Below are 15,008 nucleotides of genomic sequence, written 5' to 3'. Positions count from 1 at the left end.
TTGGACGAGGTACGATCTGACCTTGCCCAAATACTTCTCCATTCGGGAGTCCCTGGCTTGGTACTCTTCCGTGATCTGGCTCACAACCAGCTGAGAGTCGCTGAAGATCTTAACACAAGAGGCCCCCAATGCTCTGGCGATTCGTAGACCGGCAATAAATGCTTCATACTCAGCCTCGTTATTGGAAGTCCGGAAGCCGAACCTCAAGGCATACTCATGAGTCATCTTGGAGCACCAATAAGGATCATCCACGTGTCCAGGGTATTTTCTTTCCCAAACAAGTTCTAAAAGCGATCGGGTATAATACGATTTGCAGAATAAGCAAACTCTAATAGTGTAATGTACAATCATAATCAATTGTACAAAGTTGGTATTGTTTTAAACTTCAATAACATTATGTTTTTGTAACTCTGAAAGAAGTTGAATTTATGCCAAAGTTTTTCTTTTTTTTTTTTTCAATCTTATGTTCACTTTCTTGAAAAAGCTCCAACTTTTTCTTGTTGGGGCTGTCTTTTGGAATCATTTTGTGAACCTTTTCAAGCAGAACAGGGATTTTCCTTAGCTTTTTTTTACCCCTCTTATATTTGATACATTGAAATATCATATGAGCACTTTAGTGGATCAAAGCCCACAACAAAAGTGAAAGAAAAAAAAAGGGCAAATAGATTTCTCAAAATGTTGAATTATTTGATGAGTCACTTTCTGACTTGGATCTAGAGCCATAACATTCAATGGATGATCAAAAGTTTGAAAAGGAGAGGAACCAACTTAACCCTTTCTTTAATCATTTCATTAGTATAATCCCTCTTTTTTACTTTCATGTACTTTAAACTATATTAACCGATCTCGATTTTCTATGTCTCTAACTTTTAAACGTGTATATAAATGAATACTCAACATTTTAGTCGTTCTTTTATTACGTTAGTAAATATTTATATATTCTTTAAAGAATAAATTATATAAAACCAAAGCACATGCAATTAGTGTCAACTAAAAGTTTGAATTCTACCTTTAATCTTTTAAATAATTTGTTTTTTTTTTCTCCTTAAAAACCATATGTTAGCAATATACCTTTAACCTGTTAGAAAATTGATATATTAGAATATAATTAAAAAATTTTAAATGCCATGAAAAAAAAAGAGATTAAAAAGAGAGATAAAATATAGCTATATATATATATATATATTTGAAATAAAAAATTTTTATTAAGGAATCAATATTGCTGAATATTTTAAAAAGCACAAATATTGAAAGAAAAAATCAAGATAGGTTTGTTTTTAGGGATTTGTCGAGACACAAGGAGGCACCAAATCAGATCAATGTGCATCAATCAAGATGAATTTTAAATGAAATAAAGGTATTCTGCACATGCATTCCATATATTTTAATCATAAAACTGTTACTAAATATATAAATATTTGCATTATTCTCGAGATAGAGCATGCATCAGGTTGAGAATATTAAAATCGTTTTTTCTTTCCATAAAGATAATTGGGATGAGAAAGATTTGAACCTTGATAGATATGTGACCATTTGTTGACGAAGTTTTCTACCGAGCTACCGAGGTCGACCACGTGGCAACTGGTCGAGCTAAAGGAGGTGTGACCTCATGCAAGGTAGGAAAAATGAAGCAAATACTTCGACGCTTAAGTCAGTATAGGTGCACGTTCAAGTAGGCTGCTCTCGAAGCAAAATTGCATATCTGAGTCAGAGTAATGAAGGTCCTTTTATAGATAGAGCAAATGGTCAAGTCCATTTTTTATGACTGTTATCAAGGTGGTTGGATGGTTAAGAACTATCAGTCTATAGGTCGGTAATGACTGAGGTCAGCTATTCATTCATATGGATGAACTTAGTAGCTCGATTATGAATAAGCTTAGGAGCTCGACGATAGATGAGCTTAAGAGTTTGACCATAGATGAGCTTAGTAGACCGGTGGTAGGTGAACTAAGTAGCTCAGTCATATCTCATCATGTGGTAGATCATATATTTTTGTCCTAACAGACTTAATTTTTACTAGTTGGTTGTCTTTATGAGATGAGAATTAATCTCTCATCTTGATCTAGTTAGTGTTTTATCTTGTTGGATATTAAATTTTACTTAGTATCGGCAATGGTAAGTTGACATAAAATGAATTGGACTTGAAGTAGAAACCATGGTAGATTTAAAGTTATGATTTGTAAGATCGTAGAATATTATTCATCTCGAATAAGGTGATTTGAATTTGTGATCCAATTCATTCTACTTTCTTTATGAATTGGAAAGCAAAATACATCATTTTAATGCATAAGTTATGAGTATTAGAGAGCATCTTATGATGATATAAAACTATTTATAGATACAATAATACAATTTGGAATATAATAATACAACATCCAATACTCTTAACGATTTGATTTAATTATTAATAAAACTAAACTCAGAGAATACTTAAATAAACCTAATTATTTAAACATTACAGGGAACCATTTGCTTTTTTTTAATGAATATTTTACGCTTCCCCAAAAAAGTTTTAATTAAAAAAAAAACTCCTTTTTTCATTCACCAATCAAGCAAATCCTAATATAAAATAATACTCATAATTCAAGATGAACCTAAGTAAGATAAAAGTGTGAAGAATACTTATTAGATGATAGTTTAGAGGAGCACTGGCATATATGACAAAACAAATTCAATTAAACGTAAATACAATAATTAGAAAAATTCGAACCTATAAATAAAAAAGATCAAAATAGCTTCGAAATATTTATCGGTATTTCTCTAGTTTATAATTGCTATTTTTAATTTAATTTTTTTATTCTAACCAGTGAGGAGATGAGGATTTGAATGTCGGACCAAAAAAAAGGATAAATATTTTAAGTTATTGGAAAATAAATTTGCTGCAATTGACTTACCATTCAAATTTAAAGATCTTAATTAAATTTCATTTAAAAGCAAACAAATTCGGACAGTTAGCAAATATTAAATAGTCAATATTTTCAAAGAAAAAATGTATATTTTTGATGTATCAGAAGAGGAGAATTATTTTGATAGAAGAAATATATATATATATATATTTTATATATATGCACAATAATTATGATGATGAAATAAATAGTGGATGTGAATGAATCAGAGACAAATGCTTTACAAGAAGTCAAACATAAATTGAGTTTTAAAGTTACCAACTTTGAAATTTGGGTGTCTTTGTCTTCTACATGAAGTGTTCCAAAATTTTGCAAAAATTGAATATCTATAATGATTTTGTTTTATATTTTAATTTTTTTTTAAAATTGTAGTCCAAATTTAACAACTAAAAAAAAAAGAAGATAGTTTAGAGGGTTGTGAGAATATATTTCTATTTAAAAATTGTAGCTAATAAATCAAAATCTCTTCAGGTACAATATGTGGGTGGAAGATTGAACTCACAATCTCGTAGTGGAGATATATTGTCAATTACGGTTGAGCTATTCTCACTTTGACAAATTGTTATTTATTATTTATTATTAATAAAATAACTTATAATTTTTCTTTAATTAAAAAAAATCCTTCTGAATTTCAGTGCAATATTCAAACATGATTTCTTCCTTGAAAATGAGTAAAATATTAAATTTTTAATGTAATAATATTGGTCAACAAATCATCACTCATACCAAATTGATTAAACATTAAAAACAATAAGTCATATTTCATATTTCAGCTTGTTTTGTCAACTAATTTCGATTATTATTCAAAATTAGAATGAATAGACTAAATATATATAGTCCCTAATGCTAGAGTATTTTCTTCGATTAAGTCCCTAACTTTTTAAATTTTAAATTTAGTTTTCAACTTATATGATTAACTTACCTAGTATAATACTTTGTGAATTGTCAGGAATTTAGAGAGAAAAAATATCATCAAGAAAACTCGAAATTTCTACCAATTTCTTAAACATTGGAAGAAAAATTCGTAACTTTTCTATTAGATGACATTTTTACTCCTCTAAATTTCCGTCAATTCACTAAATATAATACTATATAAATTTATGATCAATCAATTTTAACATTAACTAAGGACGTCATTAGCAATTAAATTGAAAAATGATTAAATATACTAGAACAATTTGAATTTTTTTTTAACAATAAAGACTAGAATTAAAATTATATATATATTTAACCTAACTATAAATTGAAAATATTTTGGGCTCTAAATTTTGCTCATTTGTTCAACTGAAAAGGCTTATTTTGGTGGGTTTTGCGTTACCCTTACACTAAAATGGTCTATTTCTACCTTAACCATTGTGCTGCCAATAAATCATACTATAAGAATTTCAGTTTCAAGAAATATTTTTGGAGTTACATTTTTTTTTTCAAGTTATTTTATTCTCTTTGTAATAATTAGTTTCAAATCTTTTACTCTAAAATTTGTTACTTTCTATGTCTTTTTAATTTCTTTTTATATATGAAAAAATAGTTCAACGGAATAAAAAAATAGCAAGTTTGGCAATTGCGAAGTGATTTTTTTGTAATAGGATGATCATAAATTTATTCTTAAACCAAATATTAATAATTCAAAATGATTTAAAATCAACATCATTTCGCACTTATAATTAAATTGTACTAAAAAAATCACTTTCGCTCAACCCACCTCTAGATGATGGGTGTGAAAGGTAGAATTAATTATTTTGAAAAGAAATATTTAACTATAATTGATTTTTTAAATCTACGATTTAAGTGATACCTTAAAAACTAAAAAAAAGTGATTTTAAACATATTTTAAATCAATAGTTAATTTGCCAAACATGATAAATTGAAAGGGAAGTGATTTTGATAATGGCAAAAATGATTTGGCCATGTCAAAATCACTCCCAAATACACCCAAAATTCAATAATATAATGTGGTGGTTGAATTTCAATCAAAAGGAAAAAATTATATATTGATATGAGGTATCTTAATTCGAACGAAGTATTTCGTATCTATTGTGCTTGGTAGAGGAAATTGTCGCACCACGTGGAGGACGCTGATTTGCCCATAGAAGAATCATTTAAACTCGCAAATCCACCTCGAACCTGTCGAGGTGAGGTGCTCGACCATTCTCCTGATGTGCAAGTTTATTAGACAATTCAATCTGCTAGGGTTCGATCTGAATAACCTGATAGGTTCGACCTACAACTCGACAAGAATAACTGTCAGTCATGAGGTCTGTCGGACCCTGCACCTATAAATATAGGGTCTCATTCTTATCCCAGATATCAAATTTCTCCCCGAACTTATGACTAAATCTGAACTGCTTACTGCTTGAGCGTTAGAGATTTTGCACTCTTGTGCAGGTTAGTTCAAAGTAGTACGAGTTAACCGGCTTCCGATTTCGACCTTGACTAGGTCAAACCTTGTGCAAATTCTTGCATAAACATATTGCAATTAAAAAAAAAGTTGTTTATCGCGGATGCAACATGATCATGGAGAATATAGAACCTGATTGACAACGTTCATGTTTCTTGTTTTTTTGTTACTTGTTTCCACTTTCGTATAAACATAAAACATTTGATATCTATTTTTGTTTCTGGTTTCATTTTTCATTTTCAAGAAACATTTTGAAAATTGTGTAGAAAGTTTGGTTCAACGAAATCAAATTCCTTAGCTTGGTTCTCATTTCTAGTTTTCCAAAAACATAAATAAAAACATTATTTTATCATTATTAACTTATAAAAATGCATGCTAAATATTAAAAAAAATCAATTTACATATAAAATTGTATTTTAAAATTTTGGAGAACAAAAAAATAAGAAGGGATTATCAACCATATTTTTTTTTTATTTCTTCTTTCACGAAAAAAGAATAAAAAACAGTAATCAAACATGATTCTGATTGTATTTATTAAAAAAGAGGGATCCAAAAATAGAAATGTTACCGAATAATATGAGAAATTGTGTGGATAAGCCTCAGAAGAAACTCATGTTCATGTGTGTTCGTAATTGTTTTTGTAAGTGAAAAGGAGGTAAACCAAAATTTATTTTATTTTTTATTTTGTATTTATTATTTTTGTAGCAAAGCAAAATCATGTTGACCACTTACAAAGTTGGAATGTTGTACACGGGAAATGAAATGTAGTCCATTTACAAATAATACAAACATTAATTTCTTAAATACTCTTCAATTCTATTATTTTATTCATTTCCATGAAATAATTAAAATTATGTATTTCATTATCAATCCTTACATTATTCTAGTAGGTCTACAACCAAAAATTGACATTCCCCAGCTTGGCTTCCATTTGGATATATATTTTAATATCCAATAATATATGAATTTGAAAATAGTAATTTTACGAAATTATTTTAATTTGTCAATTTTCTACAATAACACTCCACATTAAGTCATATAAGATAAGAAAGCTTTTTATTGTATCATGAATGGTATTTCTAATATGATTTTGATATTATGTCAATATTTTGACAGTTTTTTTTTCCTTTTTTTTTTCTCTGACAACGTGAATTTGAGAGATTATTTCAATTCATGAAGGATAATATTGAAATTTTTAAAAGATTAAGAAGGAGATGGATAAAAGATCCAGATAGATTGGTTATTGGAGCAATTAGAGGAATGACTATATTAAATAGTGCGACACGTGCCCGCTAATCAACATTTTTCTTAATTAGTTTACATCACTGGACTTTTTGAGGTTGAAGGCCCAAGCCCAGGCCCAAGAGAAAATGGTTGGCTGGGTTTGAATCCTTTCTAATAGGGGGAATAATTTGGGCCTCGGGGGATATTGGAAGACGTATTTCTGGTGGCAGTGATAATGATGACCCGAAGATTTTCGAAACTTGAGAGACCTCAATGGTTCGAGTACGTTTGGAATTGGTAGGAAATGATTTTAAAATTTAGAATTTTAAATGATAAAAATGATTTCGAATTTCTAATTGTGTTAGAACCAAATTAATTCTAAATTATTGAAATTGAAAATGTTTTTTTGGATGTTCCCGAAAAATAAAAATGAAGTGTAACGTTTTATTATTATGGGCTTAATATTTTGTATGATATTATATCATTAATAATATCATATTTTAATATAAACGAGTAATTTCAACCGTTGACAATAGAAATAATTTAATCAAATCAACCTAACAAAATTAAACTTGTTGTTATAGAGAACAAAAACGACCCGAAACGGGACAAGGAGTTGAAGCCTGAGATCATCGATTGAGGGAGACCAGCCCGCGACATAACGAGCCGGCCCAAAGAACGACCTAGCGTCGAGGCAGAGAACGAGGAAAGTGACCGGCGAAGAACCAACCGGGCAGAGAGGGCTCTGTCCCGACCCCTTCTCGATCCTGACCCCTGGTCGGCCCACGACCCAGCCCGTGAATCTCCCGCTTGTGATCAACGATCCCTCGGGCCCTGCAACGCTGAATTAGGGTTTGGCTACGGAGGTTCTGGAATCATCTTCATGGCTATAAGTAGCAGTGAGATCCAACCCTAAGGAGGCAAGTGACTTATCCTTAGCTAACTATTTTTTCAACTCTCCTTCGCTAACTTAAGCATCGGAGTCCGTGTGACTAGGTCACACCGGTTTAGATCGATTTGATTTTGCAGGTATCGGTTCCCTTATCATCGAGTTAGGTGTGTGCGAGAAGAAGAGCCGAGCCAGAGGGTCAAAATCCACGCATCAACACTTGTCAATATCACATTTATTTTAAAAACTAGACTGAAAAAACTTGCAAAGGTCTGGATTCAAATATTAAAAAAAAAACTTAAAATCAAAATATTTTAATTTATTGGCACCAAGTTGTTTTTTATCATAGTTTTTTCTTTTTATGATTTGCAGTACTAAAAAAGACGAGCAAAAGGAGAAAAAAAAGAAAAATCTACAAATAATAATAATAATAATAATAATAAATAAACATAAACCTATAAAGATCAAAGCAATATTGAAAGGTAAGAAAACTTAAAAACACCGAGAACAAAATAGAAAATCAAACCTTAATTTGTTTGAATGGTTATGAAAATAATGTGTAGGGAGAGTTTATTAGAATTACGAAAAAATGAAAATAAAAGGAAAGGACTGCAAACCACAAATTTATCAAAATTTGAAAAGAAGGTTAGAATGATAAGTATTTCTTCAAATTACATATTTATTTATTTATTTATCCAAATGATTTTTCTCCCCCGATCCAAGTTTCTAAACAGGGGTATAGAAAGAAGACAGAGGAATGGGCAGAAATATTTCAAGTTCACGTCTTGTCAAAAAAAAAAAAAAAAAGGTTAAAGAAAAACTTGATTTTAAAAGACGATCTAGATTTCTAAAACAAAAAACTTACTAGTAAAGAAATGTCAATTTCCCAAATAATTGCCCCAAGTTAGTGGGTTATTCTCTTAAAATTGTTATTTTGTACTCAATAATTTTTGCTTCAGAAGTTTGAGTTAGTTATCCAAAAAATTCTCTAACTTCAGGTTGACAAGTAAAAAAAAAAATTCTATCTTTTTAAAGAAAATTTGCAGTGGATAGCGCACATCTTTTATGTATTTCAAAATATGTCACACGTTTATATCACTTATATCAGTAGTATATCAGACACTCATATCAATAGTATTTTAGATGTATATCATATCCATATTGTACATATTGCACAACACTCATATAAGTAGTATGTCAAATGTATATCACATACATATTGCAAGTATATCAAACACTCATATCAGTAGTATATTACATATATATATCAGTAGTAAGATATATTACAGATGTATATCATTTGAGTAAAGTTGTCATTTTAAAATTACACTTTTTTTTTGTTTTAAAAAATGCTATATTTGAAAAAATGGATTAGTACATAGATGATCTATTCAGGAAATCATAATTATGTAAAATGATGGAAAAGTATAGAATTTACACTTTTGCCATCAAATAATCCCTAATTAAATGGTACCCATGACACAAATCACTAGTATATCCTTAGGATCCATCTCAATATTAAATAATTATTAAAATTTAGAATTGGTAAATTGGGTGGTCAAATCCCTTAAAATGTGTTAATGATACTTCCCAAAATTAAAAAATCCTAAAATCCCCAAAACTCATCCATTTTCGAAACCCACCCGTTTCTTCTTCCTTGTTTTTCTTTTCTTCCTCTGACCATCGGTTTTCCTTCCTCCGACCCTCTGTTCCTCTTCTCCGACCGTCTGCCTTCCTCTCCGTCCGGCTCTGTTTTTCTTTGTCACAAGAGCATTTCATCTCCGACCACCTTCGAAAAGAGATTTTTGTCGGTTCTTATTCTCCGGGCGTTTCTACCTGCCTTTGTCTCTAGTCGACGTTTATCTGCCTTCATCTCCATCGCCTCTATTTTTCTCAGTCGCTAGAACAGTTCATCTCTAGATTGAAAGATTTGCATTCCAACAGATGTTTTCAATTTCTGATTTGGTGTGAAATATTGTATATGTGAGAATATATAGTATAGTGATTTGATTAGGATATATCTTGTAACTCAACATGTATGGATATGCGGATATATACTATAGGGATTTTGAATGTATATATGCTGATATATAAGTGGATATATCTTATAACTAAACTTGTATATATGCGGATATGCGAATATATACTATAGTAATTTTGAATGTATATATGCCAGTATATAAGTGGATATATACTATGATTTTGAATATATTTTTTGAATATGCGGATATATGTTTATCGAGACTTCAAAAGATGTTTATGTGATTTTGAATTGTTGAAGATTGAGCATCAATGTGGGAGTGAATTAAAGGAAAATCTATATTTTTTAAAGAGTAAATTAAGGTTTTGAAGGAGTGAATTAACATATTTGTGTTGAAAATAAATATGAGACCTACAATAATTAAAGGATTATAATAATAATTTATGGAACTAAATCTTTTATATTTCAAAAAAAAAAACAAATAACTATAATGAATGTAAATACCATAAATAAGGGTAAAATCGAAACTCCGAACACATTATCTGTCGAAAAAACTAGATGTGGTTGCTATTTTTAAATATTTTTGTCTGGTCCTTTTTTAAGATCTCCCTCAAAAAAACCTTGTTTTAACAAAAAATTTACAACCTCAGTTTTTTTTCTTCCTTAAACTAAATTTAACATATAAATAAATATATAAGGACCTGCATAAGTCAAATCTGAAATTTTCGACAAAGATTCCTTGCAAATTAGGATCTATCAATCTAGGTTTTATCTAGGCAACTCAAAATAAATTGATATATCCTACATCTTTATAAATAAAAAAGGAACCAAATTCCATTAGAGAGAGAAGTTATAAAAATTTGTCAATAAAATTTAGAAAAAATCCCAACTTAAATTCTGTAAATTAGCGTTTAATGGGTAAATTAATTGTACATTTGAAAAAACAAAAAGGTAAGATTTAAGAAAAAATGCCCCTTAAAGTATGATTTTTGCTACAATTGCATCCTCAAACTTTCAATAGTAAAATTTAAACTCTCAAACTTTATAAATTGCAAATTTAAACTTCCCAATTATAAAAAATTAAATACTAAATTGAAAAAATTAAATCAATTTTGGTTTCTAAAATTTCCAAAACTCAAAATCTTAACCATGGTGAGCATCCCCAATGGCCCATCAGCCCTCGGCATGAAGTAAGCAGCCTGGGGCCTTCCTCGCTATGCTGCACTCTCCCAGGTTTCAACAAGTCCATTCCTTTTAATTTGACTTGAATATTTCTTTTACCTAAGAAATAAACAGCAAACATACATCCATAGCATTGAAGTTGCCTCCCAAATTTTGGACGATATAATCTACAGACCCAGAATTCTATATCCAATTTCAGTTCAACAAAGACACAGAAATCCTTATTTCCTTTCATGTTATCTAATCTACAAGCCATGAAACTGTGTCATTATTATTACCTAATGCATCAGTTTACAAAGTCAGAAGTGGCTCATACCATCCTTCGGCAAACCCTTAGCACCAGGAACATCAATCCATTCGATCTGTATCGTCACCTCACCGCACTCTACATTCTTCAACCTAAGGTGCATGTCCTGTACAATTTTCCCCTTGTTCCAAACACACTGGCTCTCATCCGATAAACAGTTTGTTCTGTTTGGATATACTCTCTTAACCACACACCCATCTGGGAGGCTCTCCAGTCCTAACTTCAAACACTCTATGTATGGTTTGATGTCGATCTCGGCATCTCCCATCTTGTCATGGTCTGTTAGTGTGTCTTTGTCAAACACTGACTAAAAAAGGGAAACAAGAGCATACAGCAATAAGTTACATGTGCTCCACATCAAACTCATTTTATTCATTGTCATTAGAATATATTTCCTTTACTCTATCTGGTGGTTGGCATGAAGCTCTTATTTGTAATTATCAAAGAGAAATATTACTTACTAAAGTGATTGGAATGTTAAGATCCGCAATCGAAAGAGTCAACTGATCATTCCATTCAGGATTGCAATTATTTTTCACCACATGAGTCTTCAAAGTCTGCACCAATTTGAGTTATATCAGAAGAATACTTAAAAAATGTAAACCAAGTATCCAAGAGATGGCTTAAGAATATCGATGAGGTGGGTTTTGGTTCATTATTTTGAAAGCTTGAGTTTTCATGGTTAAGATTCAGGGGACGAATTTTGGATTTAGAATGGGCTTTACAAACCTGTAGGTTTGTGTAACTTGTGTTTGTTTTATAAGTTTTGAAACTTGTACAAGTTAGTACAGAGCCTAAGAAGTGGTTTACAAAAATTAGTAAAATCACTAGAAAGCCAAACTTCTCAAACCAAGAATCAAATGACCCCTCAAAATAGACCAAGATTCATATGGATCAGCTGATTTTATCATTCATCTTCCTATTGGCCTTGGCCAAAAAATTTTCTGGCAGAAGAAATAGTCTAGTAATACCAAAACCATTTGATTAAAAAAGAACAAAAATTTAAAAATAAGTTATATCTCAATTCCACTTGTTTTTTTTTATGCTTCTTCCAATGTTACCTGTTATATAAATTGCCAACACTCACAATTTATATCCAAACAAGACACAAACCTTTCAGAGTTGAAATGTTACATTACTGTTGGAATTGGAGGAGCCAAATCGATGTTGGAACAAGCTAGGGATGAGTCGGGATCAAGTCGGGATGCGTCAAGACGAAGAAGGAATGAAAACAGGTGAAGTGGGACGCTCAGACCAGGAGTGTCGAGGAGGCAGCGCCGAGCGCTATCCTGTTGTGCGCACACGGACGGAAGTTCTGTCTGTAACGCCATGGCACTGTATCAATGTATATTCAGTTTCGGGTTTTAGGATTACCCAGTCGAAATTAGAGCCATTTGGATCCGATTTCAGAGCAGTTTTGTGGTGGTTTCGAGGCAAAGGCTTGGGGGATTGACAGGGACATTGAGGCATATCAAGATCGTCTTTATTGGGGTATTGTATGTTGATCATATTGTGAGTTTTCTCATTTTTGTAACTAAGTAATTGTGTTAGATTGTTTAGAAGTTAGGGGGCTTTTGTTGGAAACTCTAGGAGATATTTTTGGGAGAGTTGATTGTAATTCAATTCTTGACAATATTAGTGAATTAACTATATCTCAGTGCTGAGTAGAAGATTGCACGTAACGCTTAATTGGTGAACCAACACTGAAAGATACAAACTCCCTTACGATAGTAGGGAGAAATCCCACCAATGGAAAATAACAAAGAGAAATACAAAAGAGCCCGTACTTTAGATAAATATCAAATCAGCTACATACCAACTAAATCCCAAGAATTTTTGCTAACAATATTACAAGAAAGCCCCCAACTACCACAATTGATTTTAATCACAAGTGATTTACTTCTTTTTAAGCTCAGAATAGCTTGGCAAAAAAAAGTCATCGTCCAACTCAAATAAAATTCGAATGTCTTTTCCTTGTCTTCTCCCTTTCTAAACTGATATCGACCAAATCGGATAGATTATAATTGATTCTAATCCTTTTTTTTTCAACTCTTCAAACAAATTACCAAATAAACGAACAATTTCACTCTAAACACGTTACACGGGCAAAGAAAGGATCAGAGAACCGCTGCAAACTGAATAACCTAAAACGAGCTAAATCAGCAAGCAATGATTCAATCAATTACTTCAGAATACACACTAGGATCACCAATCTCATCAATAACAAGAAACTTGAAGCACAGGGGAAAAAACATCCACATACCTGCTCGCCCATCGTGACGACGACAAAAGGATCGCTGCTGCGAGTATCACGAACAGCCAAATTAACACCGCGCAGCACTCGGATTCGGAGAAGACCCAAGATATGTTCCATGGCGGAGCCAAATAGAGCTCAGTCGCGAAGACGATGAAATAAATATATAATTACAGGACGAAATTGAGAGAAAACTTGGTATCTGTTGGGAAATTTTCACAATCAACGAGTGAAAATCAGGCGTTGGAAACCCTAAGGATGCGTCAATGGAGAGAAAATTAGAGAAATGGAGACGAAGATTGAATTAATGGACGCTCCGGACTCCGGAGTTTGTTTGTGGTCGACCGTCGTTGTCGTTGCGCTAAACTGCAGTTTCGCCGCTCAGGTTCTCTCTCTTCTCAGTCCTCTCCATTTTTATTTTTTCTTTTTTCTAATAAAAGTAAATTTTTTTAAAATAATAAAAGTAATTTCTAATATATACTAAAGATTAAAATATGTACTTGTAATCTCAACTTTTCTTCATTTTCGTCCCCGTAGTTTCGAGACATTCATTAGTTTCAGGTATTAAAAAATAATAATTTTGGTACCTTAATTTTTTTTAATTGACTTGATACTATATTCAATATATTTGATATTTTTTGAAATGTAATCATGACTTTAGTATAATTTATGTTAACATTTTGAAAATAGGGACAAAAATAGTCATTTTCTAAAAATATAACGATTAAAATAAACATTTTGAAAGTACAAGAAACTAAAATTTACCAAAATTGAAAGTATAATACCAAAATGAACATTTAAAATACATGGACCCAAATTAACCAAAAGACTAAACTAGTATTTTAACCTATATTCAATAAAACTTTTTTTTCCTACTACTTTTACCCAAAAAAAAAAATAATAATAAAAGTAATTCTGTTCTTACCTCAAATTCGGCCTAATGGGTCCATTTTAAACCTATGTTTGTTGCATGGTATTTATAAAGTTTCAAAAATAATTGAGGGATAAAAGTTGAAATATTACTTTATTAGTTAGGAATGCTATAGTTGTGTTATTTTCTGAATAACTTGTGAGGAAAACATAGGGCATTAAAAAAAGTGCAAGTTGTGATTAGTTTAGTAAGGATTTTGAGAATTTTAGTTGAGAAACAAAACAGAGAAGAAAAAGTCCTTAGAAAACTTCTTTTTTAAGTGACTATAAGAAAAATATTGGGTTTGTTTGAGATTGATTTCCATAAATGAGTTGTTACATTATGAAATATGTTATGTCTGCTTTCATTTAGTAGTTGACATTCAAATTTGTGTGCCTTATTGGTAAATCTCTTTGTTCAATTTGTACTTTGATCTTGTGTGCCTTATTGGCATTCAAAACTATCTTGCAGTATGCTTAACTTTTGCAACAAACGGACACATAATTTATTTGTGAGAAAATCACCTCCTCTACTAACTCCATTATACCAACCACCACTTTAAAATACAAACACTATTTAAACCCCACATTACTCAGGTAAAAGGAAAAGTAAAAACTATCTTACATTGTACGAGGTTCTTTTAGGTAAAAACTGAAAAGCAAAACCTTAAAATTTTATGTAAAAAATAGATAAATATCATATCATTTTAGAAATGATGACAGAAGATTTTGTAGCATTCATTGTTGAATGAGAAGAAATTTATGTAGCCTAATCTTTTCATGCACTTGGTACTCTTTCTCCCATCAACCCATCAAACATATTAGGTGGCTTTAATAAAAGTATCAACATTTTTAATTAATTATTATTTTGAAGAATAATAACATAATGTATAATATAAATTTAGAATAGCTATAAAAAATCAGAAGTTTTTTTTTTTTTCTTTTTAAGCCACTTTTT

General features: G+C 30.8%; 1 protein-coding gene across 1 annotated transcript; it reads right to left on the bottom strand.

Annotated features, from left to right (window-relative positions):
- Positions 1-10,687: 10,687 nt before the first annotated feature.
- LOC111020075 (protein C2-DOMAIN ABA-RELATED 7) lies at positions 10,688-13,561 on the bottom strand. The gene is made up of 3 exons (XM_022296637.2): positions 13,151-13,561; positions 11,349-11,444; positions 10,688-11,194 (listed from the first exon to the last, which is right to left on the bottom strand). The coding sequence occupies exons 1-3, from the start codon at positions 13,259-13,261 to the stop codon at positions 10,880-10,882; spliced, it is 522 nt and encodes a 173-aa protein (XP_022152329.1). The 5' UTR covers positions 13,262-13,561; the 3' UTR covers positions 10,688-10,879.
- Between the last annotated feature and the right edge of the window lie 1,447 nt (positions 13,562-15,008).

Source organism: Momordica charantia, assembly GCF_013281855.1.
Source record: "Momordica charantia cultivar OHB3-1 chromosome 4 unlocalized genomic scaffold, Mcharantia_2.0 BLBB01000004.1, whole genome shotgun sequence".
Taxonomy (NCBI): domain Eukaryota; kingdom Viridiplantae; phylum Streptophyta; class Magnoliopsida; order Cucurbitales; family Cucurbitaceae; genus Momordica; species Momordica charantia.
The sequence above is the reverse complement of the archived record's forward strand: the minus strand, read 5'-3'. Positions and strand labels throughout refer to the sequence as shown.

Bases quoted from the DNA above. Each gene is read 5' to 3' on its own strand.
- LOC111020075 (XM_022296637.2), bottom strand. From the start codon at position 13,261: ATGGAACATATCTTGGGTCTTCTCCGAATCCGAGTGCTGCGCGGTGTT. The intron at 11,445-13,150 runs GTATGTGGATGT...AAATTGGTGCAG, and splicing joins TCGTCACGATGGGCGAGCAG to ACTTTGAAGACTCATGTGGT. The intron at 11,195-11,348 runs GTAAGTAATATT...TCCCTTTTTTAG, and splicing joins TTAACATTCCAATCACTTTA to TCAGTGTTTGACAAAGACAC.